Source organism: Pan troglodytes, chromosome 6 (assembly GCF_028858775.2).
Source record: "Pan troglodytes isolate AG18354 chromosome 6, NHGRI_mPanTro3-v2.0_pri, whole genome shotgun sequence".
In the NCBI taxonomy this organism is placed as follows: Eukaryota; Metazoa; Chordata; class Mammalia; order Primates; family Hominidae; genus Pan; species Pan troglodytes.
In genome coordinates, this window is record NC_072404.2 from 127250003 (window position 1) to 127276415 (window position 26413).

The following is a 26413-nucleotide window of genomic DNA, read 5'->3' on the forward strand; positions in this document are numbered from 1 at the left end:
ACATGCAGCTTAGCTGAGTCCAATATAATGATTCTCAAGTTGACAGATTAAAATGCAGTGAGAAGCTTGGGGAAAAGAACTGCAAGAGATTGGCCCTAGTGAAATTCCTTCCCCAGGGCTGGTGGTGACAGCATGTCCAGTCGTCAGTATGTGTTCTGGTAACCGGAAATGAAGCTGATGCAAACCAATAGCCTCTCCATGCAGAGAGAGAAGGGAAAGGCAACCCACTTCTGCTCAGCTGGTACACAGAAGGTAGGGGAATTTTAAAAGTCTACTCATAAAGTTGGTTAAGCTACAAATATAAACTGGAGCAATTGACTTCTGATGGAGAAAACATTTGATTACACTGCTGTGTAAAAATAAATAAACTGCACTTATCGTTTTCTTCTATTCAGCATAGATGAAAAGAAATTACCTGTGACTGAGATAATGCTCCAGACCCTTTGCTCTCTTGCGAAAGAAAGAAACGGACTGACATGAGAAGCTCCTGAATGCAGCAGCGGAACTCCTCTTCGTTTTGCCCACCAGTGGCAAGGGAAAACAGCCTTCGAGATTGAACTATATACTTAAAAATGTATTCTTGTGCCTTAAAAATACAATTTTTAAAAGTTAGCTTCAAAAGAGGCAAAGAGTATTTATTTAGCAATGACACGGCATAAAAACCATGGTATGGCATTAAACTTTTACATTATTCATGTAGACACCAAGGCCTTGTGAGGCTTTTTTGAACAGTATTTATTTTAGGGGGGAACAGCCACTTTTCTCTGATGCCTAATGAGAGAAAAAAAATTTAAAAACACTTTAAATTTAAAAGAAATAGAATTTTAATAGAAAATTTAAAAACACTTTAGCCGGGCACGGTGGCTCACGCCTGTAATCCCAGCACTTTGGGAGGCCGAGGCGGGTGGATCACCTGAAGTCAGGAGCTCGAGACCAGCCTGACCAACATGGAGAAACCCCATCTCTACCAAAAATACAAAACTGGCCAGGCATGGTGGCCCATGCCTGTAATCCCAGCTACTTGGGAGGCTGAGGCAGCAGAATTGCTTGAACCTGGCAGGTGGAGGTTGCGGTGAGCAGAGAATGCACCATTGCCCTCCAGCCTGGCCAACAAGAGCAAAATTCCATCTAAAAAAACTAATAAAAAAAAAAAAACATTTTATCATTCTGGAGTATGATGAACACTAAGTGTTTCTGACCCTCAGATGTTTTTTAAATTTAGTCAACAAAAAGATAACTGTTTTTAAAAAAATAATTTTGTTTTGACAGGTAGTACTCTTGCCACTTAGCATTTTACCTTCAATCAGCCCAAATTACAAATGAATAATTCACAAAATGCTATTTTATAAAATGTATACATTGTCTACTTAAATCTACTGACACCAAATAGGATGGTCCTCAACAACAGGAATCAGAAGACTACCAGGGCTGTTACTGGACAATTCCTTTAAGAATTTGTACTCTTTTTCAACATGTTTGCAAGTAAGGGATTAGTATCTCCACAGACAACTGAGCATATAGTGTCCAGCGATGTGGGCAGTGTTAAGCCACAAGACCCGGTAAAGCCTCAGGTTTCCTCATTATAATCCCTGCTAAGCCACCCTATTTGCTCTTAAAATTTAACATAAATGGTTCTCCGATGGTCTCTGTCAGGTTGGTGGAAGCAAGAGCCAGGAACTTCTAAGCTTAACTGCCCCTATATAGACTTCTCTCATAAACCCTCCCTCTCTCCTGCTCATCTTAGACTTCACTTCAAGTACTCTCCAGCCCAGAGGAACAAGGATTCAATCCTGAACAGTTTCCAGTAGACTACCCTGGCAAAGTCCCCTTCAAATTTCATCAGCTCTCAAGCAGTCACAAACTGATTAAGATCCTTGAATTGGAATGTCAGTAATACATCATCACCCATTACTGTCTGTGTAGAGGAACCAATTAGTTTAAGCATCAGCATGCAACAGCTTTGTTAGACTCTGCTGTTATCAACAGCATGTTATCACCTTCAGCACCTCCTGGATATGCTCTTGCCGCTCTGCTTCTGTGATCCGGTCCACGTACCATTTGAGCACTTTGATGAGATCTCTAAAATACAGGGGAAAATGTGCAGAATGTAAAATTGGTCTAATTCTCAATTAAATGCCAACAAATCCAACGCTTAACTGTATAATGAGGAGGTTTCTTTTCCCATCAGTTCTCACATTTTCCTGTCAATCTGCTGTATAATAATTTTACTAAATCTGCAGATCAACACTGCCACCCTTTTCAAAGCTTAAGGGAGAAACAACACTCAATCTGGACATATTCCATAGCCCTGCTGTTTCTGGTAATGCCTCCAAATGGGTGAACACAAATATTGGAGAAAAGGACTCTGGCCAACCAAGTGCCTGGCAGTGTGACTGCCATGGTCAATACTGTAAAACTGCTCACTGGGATTTCTTTCCCAGTGACCACGCAAACAGCTGGATGCAATATCATTAGGCTGCAGGCAAAACGGGGTGGGAAGGAGGGATGGAGGCAATGCCTCCCCACTGCTAGGCACACCTTATGGATTTATCAAGCCAATTTTCTGACCCATGAGAAGAACCTGGCTTATGTCAATATGTGCCTTAGGAGAATTTCTAGAAAGGCCGAGGTATTTTTTTTTCCTGTTTTGAAAAAATGTAAAAACAACAGCCCACAACTCTCAAGATGACAGTCTTACACCTTGAACTTTGGTCAGTTCTTGGTTTCTCTTTTTTCTTTTTCTTTTCTTTTTTTTTTTTTTTTGAGACAGAGTCTTGCTTTGTCACCCAGGCTGGTGTGCAGTGGCTTGGCTCACCGCAACCTCTGCTGCCCTCCTGGGTTCAAGCAGATTCTTCTGCCTCAGCCTCCCAAGCAGCTGGGATTCAAGTATGTACCACCACGCCCAGCTAATTTTTGTATTTTTAGTAGAGGCCCGGTTTCATCATGTTGGTCAGGCTGGTCTTGAACCCCTGACCTCAAATGATCTGTCCACCTTGGCCTCCCAAAGTGCTGGGATTACAGGCATGAGCCACTGTGCCCAGCCAGTTCTTGGTTTCTAGGAAACAGTTTACCCAGCAATGTTTCTCTGGGTCAGGGGAGAATACTTGGATGTGCCAGCAGGTAGATGTTGGTGGCGTGCTATTTTTTAAGATAACATGCCAGTGAGTTTCTGATCACCCGCAGCCTAAGAGGATTCCACAAGCCTTATTTGTCTTTTTAAGATCCTGCTTTCCTGGCCAACCGGAAGTGTGAGAAATTATACTCTTGTTTTCTAGCTTCCAAAGACAATTTAACTTGGAAGCAGTGACCTCCTCACACTAGGGCCCAAATTGTTAGGCTGAGTGGGCCGATGTTTCAAAACTATTCCTGCGGTTGCATTTCACTCTCAGCAAAAAATCACACTGATGAAGTGTCAAGTCTAACAAAAATACCTTCATTCATTTCGATGTTGGAGACGTCGATCTTAACCTGTCATGGCTGGGAATATCCAAGTAAACAGGATCAAATGCTTATCTGATAACCTATTAACCTTTATATATTACACAGATGGGGGAAGGATATCAACCTGATTTCATGCTTTTTAAACTCACCTCAGGGAACAGTCAGGCATGTGCATGCCCATAGGTGCTTAAGGTATAAGGTAGAAATATGGGAGAACAGCAAGGACCATATTGGACTGGGAGACAGACGATGGGGTACACTCCAAGGCTATTTAAGCAGTTATTTGTCGAACTAAAAGAGAGAAGCTGTAGCCTCTGGCAATTATCAACTATGTTGAGAGGAGGCAGGCACTAGCCAAAGCATAATATTATTCATAACTTTTCAGCACCACCTGAGCCGGTAGAAAAGGAGGAGCAGTTAAAATAGCAGCTCCTATCAAAGAGTAGATCCCAATGACTAAATTGCCTGAGGCCAGGGACCAGGTCTTCACATCATCAGCATAAAGTACAGTGCCTGGCAAGCAGCTGGCACTCAGTAAATCCTAACATAAATGAATGGATGACTTTCAGCAGGTGTGAAGGAAAAGGTTGTTTTCCATTCATATTTCTTTCTTATGAACATTTATAATCATCAGGGAGTACAGTGATGAAGTGGGACTCTTAACAGCCAAAGTGAGATAACCAGACATTTTAGACCAAAGAATACCCAGTGAAACAGAGACAAGAAGGAAAGACTTTATATTTTAGGGCTCAGGAATAGAATTCAGGAGGTTTTTTCCCCTTTTTAATCAAAATAAGTTCTAGCCATTTAAAAAGGGTGTGTTAGCAGGGAAGAGACTATCTCAAGAGACACTTCAGTAGTGCTCCATTTCTTCCTACACTCCCTTTTAAATTTTCCTATATCGCCTCTTCTGCTGAGAAAAGCTTGAAAGGAACCACTTCTAAACTAATTACAAGATACAGGGCCTTACCTGTATGCAAGTGCCCCAGCAAAATGACTCTCAATGTAAGTGTCCATTACAGGTTTAAAATGATGAAATTTGCTATCTTGCAGCAAATTTATTATGTGAACCTAAAAAAAGAAAATTGAGCTTTATAAAACCAAATGCAAATCAAGGTTTTCCTTTTTTTTTTTTTTTTGCTTCTTTTTAAAATGAACTGTTACATTATTAAGCACATGTTTCTGAACCAGCCTCATGAAAGTCAAGATTGAGAGACAAAACAGTTAAAATACAATTAAGGGAATTTGAACTTACCAAAGAATCAAACACTTTAGACCCATATTTTTGGGAATTTTCATCTAAAATTCCAAATAAGGTATCCAGTGTATCCTGCAGAAACTGTTAGATAAAGAAGTAGCAAATGAGTAAATAAGATACTATCTGTCTTTTTCCTCCAAATGTTCTTTATTCTATGAATCTCTGCAAGGAAAATAGTAATGAAATACTATATACCTTTACTATCTCTGAGCCATCAATTTCTTTTAATTTAGAGAGACAGCCAGTGATCTTGTCTGGGTGGGTTCTCCATTTCAAAAGATCAAGCATATCACCTTTCAAAACAGAAAAGGAAGATTAATTGCCTTAATAGAGAACAGGTCCTCACATGAAAGCGTTCTGCTAGTAAAAGTAAAATTCTTAACACATATGGCTCCCCTCTCCTAGCCACTCAAGTTGCAGGCTCCCACAAACTATGACTAGCCCTCTCTAGGATGGCATTTATTTCACTGTATTCTGTTTCCTCCCCACTGCTCTTGACTTACAAACTCCTACCCATCCTTTAGTCCTCAGATCGGATGTTGCTTCATTTTGGAAGCCTTTCCTGAAATCTCGAGCTAACTGTCCCTTCTACATGCTTCCACATCACAGTAGCACTTACAAATCCTTACAAATCGGGCAGGTGACAAATATTTGTTGATTAATTTTTCTGCCTCCTCCTGGAAAGATGAGAGTTTCTTGAGGGCTGGGAACCTGCTTTATTCCCGTTTGGGTGCCCAGCACATAGCACTCTGCCTAGCAACCAACTCCACCCAGGAACAAAGGTCTTCTTGGCAATGTGACCCAAATCTTGCAGACTAAAAGAATGGTAACAGGCCCAGTGATTTCTCAGATCATCCAGGGAGCTCTCAACCTGAGAAGAGCAGCTCCTGGACTCCACAGGCCATCTTTCATCCCAGAGTCCAGGTAAGCACAGGGCCCAGCTCTTTAACCCTTTCCTAAACAGACATGAGGGCCTTGGTCCAGCAGGTCCTCAGAGAACCTCTTCACCTGGGGAGGGAATAAATTTATCTTTCTTGGGCAGAAGTTACAAAGGCTCTGGCAGATGGTCTCCATGCATTAGTCTCCAAAGCATGCAGGGAGAGGTGGCATCTGGAGGCCAATGAATGCAGTGAGAACTGAAGGCTCGCGTGTGCCGAGCACGCACAGGGCAGCAGGACCTGGTAGAACTGGCTTCAGGGCTCGGTGGAGTTGCCAGACTAGACTGGCCTGGAGAGGAGCCAGGACAGAATTTCCAGGCAGAGAAGCAGGAAATTTACTTCAAATCACTTGTTTTAGCAGAAACCCAAAAGGGACTTTCTGAGAAACAGAAAGATATGAAGGAACAAAAACTCCAAACCCCCCAAACCAAGGAAGTAGGTAAGATGAGAAAGAAAAAGAGAATATAGAGAACAGAAGTGAGAAAAAGCATTAAGAATCTCAAGGAGAAAGAGAAGCAAGCTCCACCAAAGCCAGATTCAAGAGAAAAACCTCACAAAGGATTTACTATTAATAGTAAGGAATTCAGTACCAAACAGGAATGTTTATCTGCAACAAACACGGGTAAGAGGAGGAGGAGGAATTAGAATGAGAAAAATAAAGGGATTTTAAAAATACTGACTTTGAAAAAGAGATTTATGATGTTTTCATAACCAAAAACCCTGAAAATGTTGACTATTCAGATGTAATTCAGACATCCTGGGGTATGACTGAAACCTTTTAAAACTGATTGGTTGTATTTGGCATATCAGATATTTCCACAGAGTGAGACTCAGGGCGACAAAGGCAAAGCTCTATTGTTCTCCCCAGTTTGCTGCTTCCCTCCTACCTACTTCCTACTTCCTGCATCTCACTTCAGGAGGCCTCCCCTCCCTGGCATCTTCTCTTTCATAATCCCTCGTGCATTTCCCCTGCCATTCACTCCTCACTTCCCACTCCACCCCCATCCCAGCTCTCACTCCTCCTTTGTGTTCTCTTTCCCTTCCTTTAAAGTGAGGCAGTTACAGGGGCCATCAGGACCCTGCTCAATGTGAGGAGTGTGGGGAGGAAGGAGGTGGCTATGCTGGCTACCCAGTGGCAGCAGTGGAGAATGAGGACTAGGGCCCATTTAAGTAGGGCTGGAAAACAGATTACAGGGGTCCAGAAAATGAGTCAGGATGAGCCTGCCCATCCTCCCTGCAAGAAGGCTGATGAATCTCTACACTGCTCATGATGGAGCATGTGGAAAAGCCCAGTAGTTATGTCCATCTGGATGTAATTAATCATGTATGCAAAATACTTCAAGTTCAGGCAAAATTGCTGTATCCTAGCTTTTTGCTTTTGCCATCTGAGGATGTTAGTTGCAAATTAGGAGCTATAACCTATCACAGAAAATACCAATTTCTACATTCCATTCAACAGGCATTTACTAGGTGTATATTATGTACCTAACCTATCAAGAGCTATAAAATAGGAGGATGCCATGACCCCTAATCCTCCGAACCTTAAAATCTCTATCTGTTCTGGCAGTCACAGGTGCCCAGCATAGTGCTCTGACCTTGGTACACTGTCCATGTTGGACAACGCAAAGTGTGTGCAGACAGACACATTTTGGGAATTCTGAAATGCAAATTTGCTCTAGGAAACTGCTCCTAGAGACCATATCACTTAGTAAATGCTGAATTGTAGTAGAAATAAGATTTGTATATTTTCCACGTCAAGAAAAATGAATACATAGCAATTTAATTCCAATTTGGAACTAGATTACTTCGACACAAAGATGTGTGTTTAGCATGTAAATTTCAGAAAGACCAACTAACTTCTTTCCTCCTTCCCATCTCTTGAAACATGCATTTCCTGGCTCATTTGAGCCATTTCTCATTGACAAGGTTAATCAAAGCCAAAATAATAATGAAACACTTATCCATCTCCAAAGATGAGCCAATCATTGCATGGAATTCCAATCCCACTTTCCACATAGTGAGATGTTTAATATAATTATTTCATAAGTTGTTTTTTACTCATATTTACCTGAAAATGTTCTCTACTTTTAAAAAGTAGCAACTTCTAATTTTCAGGATCTGTTTCTGTCTTATTTTCATAATTGTGTCTAACATCCTAAACTCTACAACTAGCACAAATTCAGTACATAGGACCAAATATTTTGATGGAAGAGAATCTATTGTTAGGTTTACCTGTGTGGTGGGCAGAATAATGGCCTCAAGAACCTGTTCCAAGAATTAGGAGGGATTATGTTTCCCTCACACAGCAAAAGAAGACTGTACAGATCTGATTAAAGATCTTAAAATAGGGAGATTACACTGGATTATCCAGCTCAATGTAATCACAAGCATCCTTAAAAGATGTAAGATGGTCATAGTCAGAGAGATGTGAAGATGCTATGCTTCTGGCTTTGAAGATGGAGGAAGGGGCCATAGGCCAAGGAATGCAGGTGGCTTCTAAAGCTAGGAAGGGTAAGAAAATGGATTCTCTCCATTCCAGGGGGAATGCAGCCTTGCTGGCACCTTGATTTTAGCCCAGTGGAACTGATTTTGTATATTTGACCTCCAGAACTGCAATATAATAAATCTGTATTGTTTTAAGCCAGTAAGTTTGTGGTAGCTGTTACAGCTGCAATAAATAAGTAATACAACCCCAAAATATTCTATTGGGGAAATTCAGTTAAACATGAATGCAAACTCTACTACCCACACACACCTAATCCACATAAAATAAATAAAAATTTCTGTTTAAGGATCTCAATAAGAGGTTGATTTTATTATCTTCATAACTTCTATGGGGGTAAACTGGCCCCATAAAAAAATACTTGAGGTTTGGTAAATGCTTTATAATGATTTATTGAGTTATGCCAATGGAGGTTTTATTTAAGTAAAATTAACTACTGAATGCTGATAAAACCTGGTATAACATATCTTAACTTGGTGTCCTATATAAATACAGTAGCAATGCATGTTGAAATTGAGAGGTGTTTTAAAAGTGGTCAAAATTTTGATGTTACATTTTCTTTTTTTCTGAGACTATGATCTAAAAGAAGAAATATTTCCTTCTACAAATGCTGTTCTCTGACACAGAAGAAGGAACTAAGAAAGAACGAATAACAAGCACACCTGTTTAGGCACAGGTTTTTATGAGACACAATACCTCATTATAAAGTGATTCTTCTCAACACAATGAATATAACTTATTTAATATAGCATTCAGGGTGCTAGCCAGAAGTCTTATATGACAATGATAAAAAACTCAAAAATGTTTAATTTACTTCCTTCATTACAGAAGATGTTTTCATAGCAATTTGCCAAGGAGAAGAGCTTGCTTTATTAATCATAACTTGCTAAACAATCACTGACATAAAAAGTAATGCTAGAACTGAAAAGCAATATGCATCTAATTAAACAAAAAACAGCCTTTATTCTAAAGCCTGCAATTAGCACTGTTTATGGAGCTATAAAACACGAGATTAAGGTGTTGGTATTTTCGTGTTTTTTTTTTTTCAAAGCATCTGGGTTTTGATGGTTTATTTGAAAAGCTGTGTACTTGTTTTTCAATACTGGGATAATTTTGAAGTCCTTCTTAAATGACATGCATTCAACAGGTCACTGGGTCACATTTGCTTCCATTTTACTAGAAATCACAAATGGAAGGATCAATAATTTTTCTAAAGTTCTTAACTATCACTTTGGTGTTTACTGAATACGCTTACCAAAATATACATGATTATTAGGTACTAGGGCTTTCAAATAAAACATTATACATTACCATTTTGTGTGAGTTTTGTGGAACAGAGAAAAGATGTAATACAAAAGGACTCCTTTGTGGCCTTCATGGCTTGATTATTATTCCCAAGGAAAATGCCCTTGGAAAAGGGAAGTTTGAGGTAGCGGGTAGTATCCTGAAGATTTGTGTTTTCTTCACACTGTTAAAAATATTAAAAAAAACATAAGGGAAGGGGAAGAGATCTCATAAGAATTATTAAGCATAATTTATATTACTAGTGTTTATAAACTGGGAAACATTCCAAACAGTATTACGAGTAGAATTTGGTTTTTAAATAAAATGCAAAAAAACTGTATAAAATAATTAAGCATAGATTTTTGGACTAAGATTAATTTGAGTTTGCATCCCAGCTCTGTAACTTCCCATGTGAGTGACCATATCAAATCAAATTATTTAACCACACACTGTTTCCGTTATCTTCTCTAAAATCTCATTGTGTTGTCATAAGAATTAGGTTATATAAAGCCTTTAACACAGTCCTGATACCTTGAAAATGATCAATAAATCATATTTGCAGTGACCATAGTATTTTTTTCAAAAACACTTAAATTCTTCCAACATTTCATCTGAGGCAGCTGTTAAACACTCCCTTACTTTGAAAACTGGCAATTAAAAGAAAAGATATTTCAGGTATTATAATTTGAGAGTCCTACTATGTGAGGGAAATCTCTACTTTCATAGAAAACGCCAGCTAACACATGTAAAAGCAATTACAGACTTAGAAAATATAATTTCATATCCCTACTGTAATCATTTTAGTCAAGGATTGTTGCTTAGTGCTAAAACCAGCAGAATTGTTGAAGAGGAATCGGATGTTCATATGATGCCAATGTAGCGACATACAGATTACTTCCTACTGGCAAGAAGACAAATATAACTGCATGTGGGGGAATCGAGCTGTCATTACACCAATGCAGGGCAATGCAAAGACACATATCATCATCTACAATGCATTCTTACCAAAAGTGCTGAACCCCAGTCCATCACATCTAGATTCAACTTCCATATCATAGGAAACACAAGAGATAGAGCAACATGTTGAGCAACACTACAGGGAAGAAACCAGAGAATCCAAAAGATGGGGGTTTTCTGTAAGATGCCTGGTCTTATCTCTTTAAGTCAATGTTGCTAAAAAAGGGATTGTTCTAGATTAAACAACACTTAAGAAATAGATAGCCAGATGCAACATATGGTCCCAGATTTGAACAAACCTGCTGATGTGTCCGACTTTTTAAAAATCTGTACATTGACTAAGTTCCACATGAGATAAAAAATGTAGTGATCAGAAAATCATTAACTGAAAATTGGTAGATTAAAAATAAATATGAAGCAGACCAAGATGATGGAATAGAAGCCTACACTGCTCATTCTCCTGCGCCAACCCCAGAACAACAAATTTTCACAACAATCTGCACAAAGAAAAGCACTATCACAAGAACCAAAAATCAGGTGAGCAATCACAGTACCTGGTTTTAACTTCATATCCCTGAAAAAGGTATTGAGGAGGGCAGAAGAGACAGTTCTGAATCTCTAATGCCCTCTCCCATCTCCCACCCCTCCCCCACCCCCCAGCAGTAGCTATGCAGCATGGAGAAAGAATCTGTGCAAGTTTGTAGGATAATGCAGTGACTTGGGGACTTTACATTGAACTCACTGCTGCCCTGTCATTGAGTAGAAAATAAAGCTGTTCTGGGCTCACAGTGGCCATGCAAGGAGGGAGCATTGAGACCAGCCCTAGCCAGAAGAGACTCACCATCTCAGCAGCTGGAACTTGAGTTTCTTGGCAAGACTTGCTACCATGGGCTGAAGTGCTCTGGGGTCCTAGGTAAACTTAAAAGGCAGTCTAGGAGACAAGGACAGCAATTCCTAGACAACTCCTAGTGCTAGGCTGGGCTTAGAGTCCATGGACTAGGGTAGCATGTGACCTAGGGAGACACCTGCTCGGGTGAGTAAGGGAATAGTAAATCTGGCACCATCCCTCCCCCAACCCCAGGCAGTGCAGCTTGCAGCAACAAAAGTGACCCCTTCTTTCTGCTTGAGGAGAGAAGAGTGAAAAGTAAAGAGGACTTTGTTTTGCATCCTGGTTACCAGCTCAGCCACAGTAAGATAGGGCACTGGGCAGAGTCATGAGGCCTCCATTCCAGGCTTAGATGACATTTCTACACCCATCCTGGGCCAAAAGGGAGCCAACTTCCTTGAAGGGAAGGACTCAATCCTGGCAGGATTCATCCCTTGCTAACTAAAGACCCCTTGGGCCCTAAATAACCAGCAGTGTTACCCAGGGAGTATGCTGCAGGGCTTGGGCTCTGAGACGTCCTGGCTTCATGTGTGACCCAGCACATTCCCAGCTGTGATGATTACAGTGAAAGACTCCTTCTGTTTGAGAGAAGCAGAGGGAAAAGCAAAGGGGGCTTTGCCTTGTACCTTAGGTACCAGCTCAGTCACAGTGGGGTAGAGCACCAAGTAGGCTCTTGGGGTCCCCCAGTACAGGCCTAGGCTCTTGGACAGCATTTCTGGACCTGCCCTGGATGAGAGGGGAGCAGGGTAAGTCCCAGGTCTGGCAGCATTCACCACAAGCTCAAACAGATAATTCAAAATAGCTGTTCTGAGGAAACTCCGAGAAATTCAAGATAATACAGAGAAGGAATTCAGAATTCTATGAGATAAATTTAACAAAGAGATTGAAATAATTAAAAAGAAGCAGAAATTCTAGAGTTGAAAAATGCAATTGACATGCTGACGAATGCATCAGAGTCTCTTAATAGCAGAATTGATAAAAGCAGAAGAAAGAATTGGGAAGCTTGAAGACAGGCTATTTGAAAATACAGTCAGAGGAGACAAAAGAAAAAAGAATAGAAAACAATGACGCACTTCTACAATATCTAGAAAATAGCTTCAAAAGTGCAAATCTAAGAGTTATTGGCCTTAAAGAGGAGGTAGAGAAAGAGATAGTGCTAGAAAGTTTCTTTGAAGGGATAGTAACAGAGAACTTCCCAAACCTAGAGAAAGATATCAGCATTCAAGTACAAGAAGGTTACAGAACACCAAGCAGATTTAACCCAAAGAAGACTACCTCAAAGCATTTAATAATCAAACTCCGAAAGGTCAAGGATGAAGAAAGGATCCTAAAAGCAGCAAAAGAAAAGAAACAAATAACATACAATGGAGCTCCAATACATCTGGCAGCAGACTATTCGGTGGAAATCTTACAGGCAAAGAGAGTGTGGCATGACACCTTTAAAGTGCTAAAGGGGAAAGAAAAACAAACAAACAAAACAAAACCTTTACCCGAGAATAGTACATCCAGGGGAAAAATATCCTTCAGGCATGAAGGAGAAATAAAAATCTTCTCAGACTAACAAAAGCTGAGGGATTTCATCAACACCAGACTTGTCCTACAAGAAATGCTAAAGGGATCTCTTCAATCTGAAAGAAAAGGATGCTAATGAGGAAGAAGAAATCATCTGAAGGTACAAAACTCACTGGTAATAGTAAACACACAGAAAAACACAGAATTGTATAACGCCGTAATTGTGGCGTGTAAAATACTCTTTACTTAAGCAGAAAGACTAAATGATGAACCAATCAAAAAGAACAAAACTGGAGGAATCACATTACGTTACTTTGAATTCTACTACAGAGCTATAGTAACCAAAACAGCATGGTACTGAAATAAAAGCAGACACAAAGGCCAATGGTACAGAACAGAGAACCCAGAAACAAATCCACACACCTCCAGTGAACTCATTTTCGACAAAGGTGCCAAGAGTATACATTGAGGAAAAGAGTCTCTTCAATAAACGGTGCTGGGAAAACTGGATATCCACATGCAGAAGAATGAAACTTGCTCCTATCTCTCACTATATACAAAAATCAAATCAAAATGGATTAAAAATTCAATCTAAGACCTCAAACTATGAAACTACCATAAGAAAACATCAGAGAAACTCTCCAGGACAGTGGTCTGGGCAAAAATTTCTTGAGCATCCCCACGAGCAGAGGCAACAAAGGCAAAAATGGATAAATGGGATCACATCAAGTCAAAAAGCTGCACAGCAAAGGAAATAATCACCAAAGTGAAGAGACAACCCACATAATGGGAGAAAATACTTGCAAACTACCTATTTGATGAGGGATTAATAACACAATATATGAAGAGCTCAAACAACTCTCTAGGGAAAAATCTAATAATCCAATTGAGAAATGGACAAAATATTTGAATAGACATTTCTCAAAAGGAGATACACACATGGCAAACAGGCATATAAAAAGGTGCTCAACATCACTGATCATGAGAGAAATGCAAATCAAAACTACAACGAGATACCATCTCACCCCAGGTAAAATGGCTTTTATCCAAAAGACAGGCAATAACAAATGCTGGCGAAGATGTGGAGAAAAGGGAACCCTCATACACTGTTGATGGGAATGTCAATTAGCATAACCACTATGGAGAACAGTTTGGAGGTTCCTCAAACAACTATAAAGAGAGCTACCATGTGATTTGGCCATCCCCCTGCTGGATATATATTGAAAAGAAAGGAAATCAATATATCAAAGAGACATCTGCACTTCCATGTTTGTTGTGTAGCACTGTTCACAATAGCTAAGACTTGGAAGCAACCTAAGTGTCCATCAACAGATGAATGGATAAAGAAAATGTGGTACATGGATACAGTGGAGTACTATTCAGCCATAAAAAAGAATGAGATCCTGTCATTTGCAACAACATGAATGGAACTGGATGTCATTATGTTAAGTGAAATAAGCCAGGCACCAAAAGACAAACATTGCATGTTCTCACTTTTTTTGTGGGATCTAAAAACCAAAACAACTGAACTCATGGAGATGGAGAGTAGGGGATGGTTACCAGCGGCTGGGAAGGGTAGTGGGAGGTGACAGGGAGGTGGGGATGGTTAATGGGTACAAAGAAGACAGAAAGAGTAAGACCTAGTATTTGATAACACAACAGGGTGACTATAGTTAACAATAATTTAATTGTACATTTAAAAATAACTAAAATGTATAATTGGATTGTTTGTAATACAAAGGATAAATGCTTGAGGAGATGGATACCCAATTTTCCATGATGTGATTATTATGCATTGCATGCTTATACCAAAATATCTCATATACCCCATAAATATAATCACCTACTATGTACCCACAAAAATTAAAAATGAGAAAAATTGTATAGTGTATTATAATATCATTTGGGTAAAAAAATCCACACAGAATATCTGGATGATATACACTAAGGAGCTAATAGTTAACATCACCTGGGTAATGAGAATATGGCATTTTATTTTATTTTGGTTTATCTGTATACTGATTTTAATGCTGTAATAATAAAGGTGATTTTAAATTAAAATTTTGAGGAAAAAATTGTAACAGATATACAGCTGGTACGCTCAGATGATTCTGATTATACATTTAAAAACTTGTATTAACTTTATTCTTTCGAATTTGTTCAAATATTTTCAAGGCTACTGCCCTAGTTTAAGCACAGAATCCCTTTAGTGTTCTAGACTATTCTGTGTGACTCACAATTTTTTTTAACTTTTTTTGAGACAGAGTTTCGCTCTTGTCACCCAGGCTGGAGTGCAATGGTGCGATCTCGGCTCACCACAACCTCTGCCTCCCAGGTTCAAGCAATTCTCCTGCCTCAGCCTCCCAAGTAGCTGGGATTACAGGCATGCACCACCATGCCCAGCTAATTTTGTATGTTTAGTAGAAATGGGATTGCTCCATGTTGAGGCTGGTCTCGAACTCCTGACCTCAGGTGATCTGCCTGCCTCGGCCTCCCAAAGTGCTGGGATTACAGGCGTGAGCCACCATGCCTGGCTACATTTTTAATAATAAATATTTAGGAAAGACCTCTCTAACAAGTTTAGAGAAACAGAATCAGAATATGACAAGATGTTCTAATACACCTGCCCAGTAACAGAAACACCAGTATAAACATAATAAACAGCCTCTATACTTCTCTTTTAATATTACAACTCCAAATGGTTTCTTTTACTACTGCAAAGTAATTCATATAGACAGAAGAATGCATAAAACATACATATATGGTTTAAAGAATAATTATAAAAGTGAATATTTCAAATGCTTTCTTCAGGAAAAGTGTTTAGGCAAAGTAATGTTCTGGAACCCTAGATCACTGACCCCCTCCCCTTAATCTCATCCCTGGCAAGTCAAAGCATGAGGGCAGCACCCCACATTTACCCTATCTGGTCTATAGTGTTGGAAACATCCTTTGATCTCTCATCTCTATCCTGATTTGGGTTCCATATGTCTAACCACCACTTCCTAGTGTGACTAAGTCTCATGCCAAACCCAGCCCAGACACTCTGTCCTGCTATTTCCAGGCCTCCTCCTCAGGATTTGGATCCTGCCCTGGTCTATATGATCCATCTGTTCACAGAAATTCTGCCCCTGTAAACATATCTCTTATTAACTCTCCTCCCCCTAACTGCCTGCCATCTCTGCAGCACTTCTGCAGCCTCTTGGAATTCCTGCTTGATATCCCATGTAGCTCAACTGGTTGCCATGGGATGGACCACTTGTATGAGTGAGGGTGCGATGGCTGTGCTGTATCCTTAGTGGGTATTATGAATAGAAGACTTGGCTGCTTTTCCATGGGCCAGGAAAAGGTGATGTGGTCAGGTCAGTTCCACCAAGCCTTCATTCTCACTTCTCCCCCAGCCTGGGGGGTCCAAGACCTCAGCATCTGAGTCTGTCTGAGTTATGACATCTTGATAGCTTCTTACAGCTAAACTCTATCACCCTTGCTCAAGTATAAAATATAATAAATATGAACAATACTCTGGACATAAAAGTTATTTCAAGAGCTTTCGGCAAGAACACTGGGGTGTGTGTAAGAGAGATGGGGGTAGCAGGAGAGAATTCTGCCCATCAATTCAGTGAAGAAAAACATGTAACTACTCTTTGGTCTCTATGAACCCTTTTATATATTTACCAGAGATTCAAATCTGATTTTTTAATTCAGTATGATTACACTAGATATGGGGTTAGGTTTTAATCTATTTCTGAAAAACTTAAGCTATCACACAGAAAATATTATAGCATATCTTTTATTGTTCCTTGAGGTTTTCAGCACGCACCCTTAATATACCATACAAATACTGGAGATTTTTAAGGCAATCCAAGCAACTACCTTTTATGAGTGCTTACTGTGTGACAGGCACTGCTCTGCACTGTGTGTATATTCTCTTCTCACAACAATCCTTGAGGCAAGATATTGTAACCTAAGGAGCTTATGTGATTTGCCCAATGTCACAATATTAGAAAGTATCACAGTCAGAATTTGAACCAAAATTTGTATTCACAACTACCATATAACATTGCCTCCCTCTACTGTTGTTTTAGCCAAGTTTTGAATTCAAGTAATTAATTCAAACATTTTTAATTTATAGATAAAATACTGCATGGTAGGTATCGCTAGGAAAGACCAAAAATGGTTAGCTTTTCAAAAGAAAGGTATCTTTGTGGGAGATACCCTGAGAGAGGGCTCAGAGTGGTATATGGAGCTGAAATAATTTCAAATGCAATAAGCTCATGAATCTTACAATGAAATGGCTAGTTTATGTCTTCAAATCATGCAGGGAGCAAAAGGGATCATGCAACCTGGATAAGGTAGGGAGGAAGGGCAGGTGGGAGCAGATGGGGCATAACACAGGAGCTTAGGAACACAACAAATGAGCTAGAAATCATTCATTCTTTCATTCAACGACAAGGGATAGGGAAGAAATGGGTTCAAGAGCAGTGAGTAATACAAATGAGGTTCTAGAAGGTAGACTTGTAAGGCAGAAACAGCTGCCGCCTAGAGTTTAAGCCAAAAGGTTATCCAGTTTCCTAATACTAGAACCAGCCAGGGAGTCAGTAAATTCCCCAGGTGGGAAAAGGGTCTACTGTGAGTGAGATTTTGAACTAGAGTATGGACTGGAGAAAACAAATGGGAATAAACAGTCTTCCCATTAGGTGAAAGGCTAAGAGTCAATGAAGTCATAGAAATGAGGCTGGAAAAGTATGGTTTGGCACTGCCTGTGCTTTAATTGGAAATATTAAGTGTAACAGAATAGTGGTTGGGTGCTTAAATGCCTAAAAATCTGAGCAATACAGGCTCAACAGCACCAAACTGCAGATGTGAGATTCTTGTGCTGCATGTAATTGAGAGATGGCTTTGTTACCATGGTAAAATCCAGCTATGCCCCTAACCTGGATGGGGTGATTAAATACGGATCATTTGCATTCTGAGGAATACTTGTAAAACCACAGTTTAGGCTTTCACATAGAGAATATTTTTTCTACCAAACCCAGTGAAGGCATGGAGCATGGCAATGTGGATATGAGAGTAAGAAGACACTGTCCTCTCTACTGGAGAGCTCGTTTTCTTGTGGAAGACACAAGCACAGCTAAAGTGTTACCAGTGTTATGGCAGATGTATGCTGGCAGACGGATGAGGGAAGAATTAATGAAGCCATTTTTTTTTTCCAGGGGAAACAAGGCAATGTGACCCCAGCTTCTTGAAGCTGCTACTGGACTGGGGGAACAAAACGATGTCACTGTAATAGTGAAGGATAGTTATCTGCATTTGCTATGTTGGAATCTGTGCAAGTTATCTTAGAATGGCATGGAGATAATTTACAAATTAGAGAGGAGAGAGATGAGAACCATCCTTGCTTTAGTATACTTGGAGTCTGAAATCAGATCTGGCCAGAGAGATGTGCTCCCTCAGACTCTTACAGAATTATTAAAATGCAGGCTTTGCAGCAGCAGCAGCAGCAGTAGTAGTCTCATCTTCTTTGAGATCATATAGTTTGGCTCACAGTGTATTTCTTTCTCTGGAATAAAAATCAGTTGGTACAGCAATGAATACTGCATTATGTTCTAGGCTACTTTTTGACTACTGTCTTAGATATGTGAAAGAGAACGTCAGTGGTCAGTCCCGGACAGTGTTCCAGAAGTGTGATATTTGAGTTATACAAGATATATGATTGAGAGATCCACATCTACAATTTACTAATTTAAAAACTGGCACAGGAATTCATGGAATTAGTCAAATTAAGGGATCTGTAACTTGTGAAAAGTAGGTAATTACATTAAAAAAATACAGTATGGTAGACAATCCAGCTGAAACTCTGTATTACCAGTTAATAAAAACCAGATTTAAATAGTTTTTGGAGGAAAATACCTTTCTTTGGGGAACTTTTTCAAAATGAGTAGTCATCCTTTATGTCATTATTAAAAATTTATTAAATTCCAAATATTTGTCAGCCTTTCAGTTTGGCATTAAGAATGTAACAAGGAAATGAACACAGTCTCTGCCCTTGAGGGCACTGCATGTCTGATCTCCACACTTATCTGTTAATACTGATTACAACACTGGGATAAAGACCACTAGAAACCAGTTCTGCTGGGGAAGGGAAGGAAGACCTTATCGAAAAGGATGGTCTTTGATCTGAGGTCAAAGGACTATTTGACCTCAGTTGTAAAGGATAAAAGGGTCATCGAGCAGGCAAGGGAGGAAAAGTCAAGGGAGGGAACAAACAATATACTTAAAGGCACCGGGGAATAAAAACACACGTATGAGACTATGGGGACACGACCATTCAACGCAATGTGGGATCTTGGAATGGATCCTGGAACAGAAAAAATGACATTCGTGGGAAAAGTTATTGTGAAATCCAAATAAATTCCATGTTAACAGAATCGTACCCAGATTAATTTAGTTTTGATAAATATACTATAGCTTATATAAGAGGTTAACATAAGGAGAAGTTGGATGAAGGTTATATGGGAATTTCCTGTACTATTTTTGCAACTCTTCTATAAATTTAAAATATCTTCAAAATAACTGCTAAAAAAAGTACGGGCATATTGAGGCAACTATACATAGTTAAGTATGTCTGGAGTAGGGAATTTTTCAATACATAAAAGCCTTGGGATTACCCCCAAATCTCTTGAATAAGAAAAATCTCAGGTGGTTCTAATACTCACCGCTGGTTTAAATTCCTTGGATTAAAGTATTATTGAGGAGGTGGAACTGACCAGTCATGCAACCAACTATTTAGACATGGTGGGTAAATGTGACAAGAGAAGCCTGTGACAAGGTTTCTCTTCATGGCAGGAGTGGATGGAGACAAGACAAAATGCTCAGTTTTGGATATGCTGAGTGTGCAGTGTCTTTGGGAAGACCAACTGAAGATGTTCAGTAGGCTGGTAAAAGTTTTGCACTAGAAAAACATATCTGGCAGTTAACAGCATAGCTTACCTGCCCAAATGGATGAGATAGATCTAGAGAGTATAAGACACAGATGGTAGCCAAGGGCTAAACCCCTGGTAACATCAACATTTAAGGTATCCATAAAGAGAAATGAGTCCTCAAAGAGGAGGAAGGATGAAACTCAGGAGCACATCGTCAGGCCAAGGAGTGTGGGATTTTCAAGAAGTGTTATTAATAGTGCTCTATGCTATAGGGCAGTCAAGTATGGAAAGGTTTTTAAAATGTCTAGTGGCTTTAGCCCCTGGCTGGGCACTAGTGACCTAAAGGGGAAAAACTTCAGTTGAGCAATGAGGATGTGAGGAAGCAGAGGCAATGAGGGAAGACAGACATTTCACGCAGGCTGCATGTCATGACGGGAAGGGAAGAAGGAACATGGTGGCTATTTAAAAAAAATTATTAAAAAAAGAAAAAGGCTTGAGCATGTTTATGATCTGTGTGAATACTGCTGGAAGAGATGCAGGAGGAAGAGAGAGGACATCGGGAGGGGCAGGGTCCCAGAAGAGTCAGGAGGGAGGGAGATCCTGAAGGAAGTAGGTGGAAGAACTAGTCTTGAAGCAAAGGAATCCTGCCCCATCCCCTGAGACAGGAAGCCGGAAGGAAAGGAAGGATGCAGATAAGTTTGCAGGTGGCAAGGAGAGAGCACAAGAAGTTAAGGAAGTTCCTGTCTGATGGCATCTGTTTTCTCTGTTAAGTAGCTGGGAAGTGGTGGGGTAGGGAGAATGGTAAGCTCTTGTAAATAGCTCTTGTGAGGACTAGTTTGCCTGCAATGTTGATGGACCCGCATCTATACCCAGGTAGATGCTAACCTATAGCAACTGTATAATTTCTTCTAGCAATGCCCTAATCTGTCAGCATTGCCCTCTCCTATCCCCAGCCCTAATTTCTTCTAGGGCTGGGGATAGGAGAGGGCAATGCTTACAGATTCATCTAGGACTATTTTTTATTTCCTATGGAGGCACAGTAGAACTAAGGATTAAGAGATACCTTAGATAACAATGGGAAGAAAATAGAGTGGTCTAGTGGAGGAGAAAAAGACTGAAAAATAGGCATAGTTAGAAAATCAGAAGGTTGAAAGGCTGTGGTCAGAATATTGGGAGTTAATGATTTTTGATATGAAGTGCTTCTGGATGATTTCATCCACCCATCTATCTAATCAGTGGGAGATTCTGATGGGTAGAGAGGCAACACAGCCTAGGGTGTGGCCATAGTGAAGTAGAAGGCAAATGGAGGTAGCTAGACTTGAAGTGGCCAAGAAAACAAGAGGACAGGAAGTTGGACAGTCAACCAGAAGGAGAAGACTCTGAACTAGGAACTAGACTGATTGTGGAAAACGAATCAGCTACTTACCACACCACTCCATCTTCCCCCTCTTCCTCACTGGCCCTCAAAATACAAGTTGGTGGAAGACAGTAACTAGGACACATGGAAAATTGCAGCGCTGTATGGAATGAGCCTTATAGAGGATAGGGGAGCTCTTCACAAGAGGGTGGCGAAAGAGTATCTCTGGAAAGCGTTAGGGTATTTGGAGACAGCTGACCACCAGACACTAGACACCTGGCTTAGGAAGAGGGGCTCTCTACTCCAGCAGCTATACAGGAAGCCCTCTCAGCAGAGGCAAGTCAGGTCTCACTTAAGGCAGAACATTTTGGGAGAGCTGAAGATGTAGCAGTATGAATTGGTTAGCATTGAAGGGGCTTTCTGCAGGTCACTTAACTATCCCTAAGTGCTAGGACTAAGTCTACCTGTTAAGATAGCTTAGTGTTTTCCCCCCACTGTTCAGCTTATGTGTTCAGCTTGATATGTTTTTATACTAAACTTACCAGGTTATTTATTTTAAAATGTTGCAGATGTTTTTTAATTTCTCTCACAGCAGGTAATGAATGAAGTATCAGTCAAGTGATCAATTCTTCTATACCAAAGCCTGGGGAGGACAGATATGTTCCTGGCTTGTCTAAGATTTATAGATTATGGTTACAGGGTAAGTCTTTTAGAAGAGTTGGGGGAGCATATGGGGTTCACTGGGGAGCATATGGGGTTCACTGGGCAGCAGGCTAGATTGCAATCCTGTCAGTCTACCTAAATTTTCAGATTCCCCTCATCTTTTCATTTTACTTATGAATGCAAACATACTACAGGAAAAGGCTACACTGAAGTTTGAGATAAGCAGAGAACAGTAGCTTCTACCTGGATTTGAGAAGTCCATCTCAAAGGTAGTGGCCAGTGAAGTGTATTTGTTGGACTACTATGGACCAAGTTAGGGACTAGGATATAGCATAAGAACCTGAAAACTTGTAGAGAAAAATGTGGGCCACAAAGGGGTTATGGACAAATTTTTAGGTAACAAAGGTGAAATAAGTTACTCCACAATAGACTTTTACTGTCTATGTCATCATATTAAATTAATCCCTCTCCAACCAGGAAACAGCATCACCTTCTATTTGGCTGACTTTGTACCTGGCTCTTTTCCTTCTTGAATGCCTTGGATTAGGAAGCCAATAAACCCCGCTACAGGAAGCAGATTCTCTACTAAGCAAAACTCTAGCTTGTTTGAGTTGGGCCACTTCTGCCATGGTGGTTCTTGACAATCAACAGTGATGAATTTACAAAACCCCAACTTCTCCAAGGCAGACGGTATTATTACTATTTTCTTACTGGACCAGAGGGTGTTTCCGAATGTACTTGCAGTGACTAAAACTCCTCCATTAGAGTGAGTCAGAATGAATGGGGACTTGAGCACATAGTTACTGTCTTCCTAGGCCCCTCTTTTTGGATTCTCTCATCAATCTCCTCAAGAGATTTGACTTTTGGAAAACAAATTTGCTTCTGCTCATTCTTTTTTATTTTATTTTTTGCTTCATTCTCTTTTCTTAACTTTTTGCTTAATTCTTTTTTCTTAACTTGCTTTCCAACAGGTAGCTGAAGAAGCTTAGCCAAATACATTCCTACAAAGTTAAGGAAGACAATAATTCTAATAGAATGAAATACCAAAACTTAAGATTAAATATGGTTATTAGCAAACTAGCAATTCCAAAGGGAATTTTTAGGCTTATCTGTCAGCCATTTGGAGATATCACTGATGTTCTGGGGGCTCTGGAAGGACAAAATCTCTAATGATAAGTAAGTTATTTTACTTATTCTCCTAGAGCTAATGATATGCAAATTTTTATAGATTTCAGAGTTTATTTACATTGGAAACCACTCTAAATAAGTAATCAATCAAGTGATGTTGAAAATGACCTTTTCCCTTAGGATTCCTTAGACCCTGCCCTAAAAGGTGAGTCCAGGTCCTTGACAAAGTATTTACTATAACAGCTCGGTAAGAACGGTTTCTTTAGAACACATTCAGAAGTGAAGTCCAGCCATTGCTACAAAGGGAAACTACCTCACAAATTTAAGGCCTAAATTAGGATACTAATAGCCTTCAACACAGCAGATTTCTTCTTAGCTCACTGCAGGATTGAGTCTTTTAAACTAATACTTTACATGAAGAGCAAGTAGGTTTTAACCAATACTCTACTACAAACCAGAGCTATTCTCTGTATCGTATCTCCAAGACAGATTTAAAGACACATTTTTAACGCAGTTTTTTTTCATCTCTCATCAACCTTTGACATCATGGGCAGTACCTGCCAATGAATGACACAGAACATGGTTTATAAAAATCCAAGACAATTAATGTTCCTTCAAAACCTTACCATAAACATTACTGTCAAGATTATATGACAGAAGAATGGTCTTCACTTACATAAAAGTCCAGAATTAAATAGCATAAAACAAGGCTAAGTTTACATTTCTGTCTCTTCCTATTTTTGTTTGGTCAAAATGAAAAAAAAAATTATTAATATTATAAAATAACACTTGTCCACTAACAAAAAATTTAAGCAATATGAAAATAAAAAGTCATTAATATTTAAGGATATCACTCCAAGCATCTCTGTATGCACATATATACATAAGAACATACAGTTAAGCAATTTTATAAAAATGGTATTATACTAAATATATGCATGTATAAAGTATTAACAATAAGCACTTTTCCATGCATATAAAATTATCCTGTAAACATTATTTCCACCTATATAGTATTTCATTCACTGTATGGGTATAACTAAATTTAATCGGATCTATGTTATTGGCAATTTAAATTACTTCCATGTTTTCCATATTTTAAGCAATCTGCAGTGATCATCCTTGAATCACCTTTGCTCACCTTGTCTTATTATCTTCTCCCAAAAAATACCAACATGTGTGGGATGGCTGAGTTGAAGGATATACACATTTAAAATTTATCTATGTATTGCCAAACTGCCCTCCAGAAACACAACAGTATTCATATTTCTTCTATAAATGCATGAGACTGTTTTCCCTTAACCTTGCTCTCCAATTCTGGGCTTTAAAAATCTCTGCCAATCTGATAGGAAAAAAGGTTTCAAATTTTTTAACTTAAACGGATTTCTTTACTTATTCATGCTTTTATTTTATACATTTGCATTTATTATTTTTAAATAGTCTGTTTGTAGCGTTTATCAATTTTTCCTTTTCTTACGGATTTGTGATAACTCTTGGTCAATCAGGAATAGCAACCCTTTATAAGGGTTACCTATGGGGTTATAAAGCAACTCTTTACAAGCTGTGTTGCAACTATATTTCAGTTTGAAATGTGTTTCAGCCTAGATTATGACTGTTTTATCAATAAATATCTTAAATTTTATGTAGCCAAATTTACTTGATTTTTAAATTTGATTTCTAACATTTCAGACATCCTTAGAAAGGCCCTTCTCACCTGCAGATTATAAAAGTGTTCACCCGTATTTTTAAGGCTCGTACAGATTGATTATTGATTGATTGATTGATTTGAGACTGAGTTTTACTCCTGTTGCCCAGGATGGAGTGCAATGGCATGATCTCGGCTCACTGCAACCTCCGCCTCCTGGGTTCAAGCAATCCTCCTGCCTCAGCCTCCCAAGTAGCTGGGATTACAGGCACCCACGACCACGCTGGACTAACTTTTTTGATTTTTAGTAGAGACAGGGTTTCACCATGTTGGCCAGGCTGGTCTCGAATTCCTAACTTCAGGTGATCCACCAGCCTTGGCCTCCCAAAGTGCTGGGATTACAGGCATGAGCCACTGTGCCAGGCCCAGTTTTATTTCTTACATTCAATCTGGAATGTGTTTTCGCAATAAGAGGAAGGTAGGAATCCAGCTCTTCCCCACTTCCCCTAATACCCATTTTATTTATCTCAACACCACTTATTAAATGGGCTATACTTTTAGCTCATAATTTGAAATACACTTCTCTCTCCACGTTTCTTTTTAAATACTGAATTCAAGGCCGCACAATGATCAGCAGGCTGTGTGCTTTCCTGTCGTGGCAGAAGAAGGATTATGTATTATGCTGGTAATATGGTTTCATAATCATAAACTACAAGTGGCCATAAGCTGAAACTGAATTTGTTGGCTCAGTAGTATGAGAAAGAAAAATAAAAGTTGTTATACTTGGCAAGTATTTCACAACTCTGTAAATAAGAAATACTAAATAACCCTATTCATAAGAAACTCAGCTACTTGGGGTTTTTTCTGTGGAGCAAATGCTTCCTGATGGAGCTATACAATGTAGGTCTGCCCCAAATTAGACAGCCTACACATACCATACTGAGTTTCTCTTGTGGTTGAGGTCACAATTTTCATGCTCAAATAAATTTCCCTTTATGGATTAGGATTCTTAGTACTAAGTCAATCTTTGTGGAAGAGCTACAACTGAGTCAAAGTCCTATTTTTGAGAAAAGTTTTGGCCCTGATGACAGGCACCTGGACAGGACTCTGTCTAGGAATTAATACCTGTTTGACTCCTAAATGTTCACATGGAGAAGCGAGCTCTGCTACCTGTCCTCTGGCATTTTAAGCATATGCATGTTTCTAATCAGCAACTGAGAATCTTGGTATGGTTCATGCTCACGAAGAGAAGTCAACCAGGACTTGACTGGAAACCTAGCACTGCCAAAGACACACCCTCAGACCCATAGGTGACAGGGTCCAGATGGGATATACTATGTAGAAGTGATTCATTCTTTTACATATCATGAGGAAACGGGGAGCCCAGTCTTCGTTATCTCAGCCTTATCTTTTCTGAGCTAAGATTTAATGTTACAAAGACATTTATATGAAGTACCATTTATGTTTTCGAAAACTGAAGCTCAAGACATTGCCTGTTATATTATATATCTTATCGGGCAGCCTCAGACCTAAAGCTGAGATAAATAGATCATCCCCGCAGTCTAGTATATGTAGTTCCTCTGTTTGCTTTTCTGGTTACTATGCTTTAAAATACTTTTGTTTCTTTCTATTTTAACACCGTTAGCTTTGTTAGCTCTTTTAGATTACTTTATGAAGAGAGAACATAAAGGCCAGAAACAGAAGGATTTGGCTGTTTTGTTTGCCACTATTTTCCCAGCACCTAGAACAGTACCTGGCTGTAGTCTGTGGTCAATAAACATGTTGAACAAATAATGAGAAAATGAATGATTAAAGAAATAGACAATGAAATATACATTCTATAAAAATAGAAAATACCAGGTGTGGGCTGGGCGCAGTGGCCCACGCCTGTAATCCCAGCACTTTGGGAGGCTGAGGTGGG

The 26413-nt window shown here is 39.5% G+C and overlaps 1 protein-coding gene across 11 annotated transcripts in view; it reads right to left on the reverse strand.

Moving 5' to 3' along the window:
• DOCK4 (dedicator of cytokinesis 4) overlaps positions 1-26413 on the reverse strand; it is a 472223-nt gene that overhangs the window by 141428 nt on the left and 304382 nt on the right. For all 11 annotated transcript variants that reach the window (XR_008536523.2, XM_519315.8, XM_009453992.5 and 8 more), the window contains exons 17-22: positions 9452-9608; positions 4895-4992; positions 4697-4780; positions 4412-4512; positions 1998-2079; positions 416-586 (exon numbers count right to left, since the gene is read on the reverse strand). Coding sequence is in view for 10 of the 11 variants with exons in the window: in XM_519315.8 (XP_519315.6) it covers positions 416-586; positions 1998-2079; positions 4412-4512; positions 4697-4780; positions 4895-4992; positions 9452-9608 (693 nt within the window). In the remaining variant the exon portion in view is untranslated. The remainder of the gene's footprint in view (positions 1-415; positions 587-1997; positions 2080-4411; positions 4513-4696; positions 4781-4894; positions 4993-9451; positions 9609-26413) is intronic.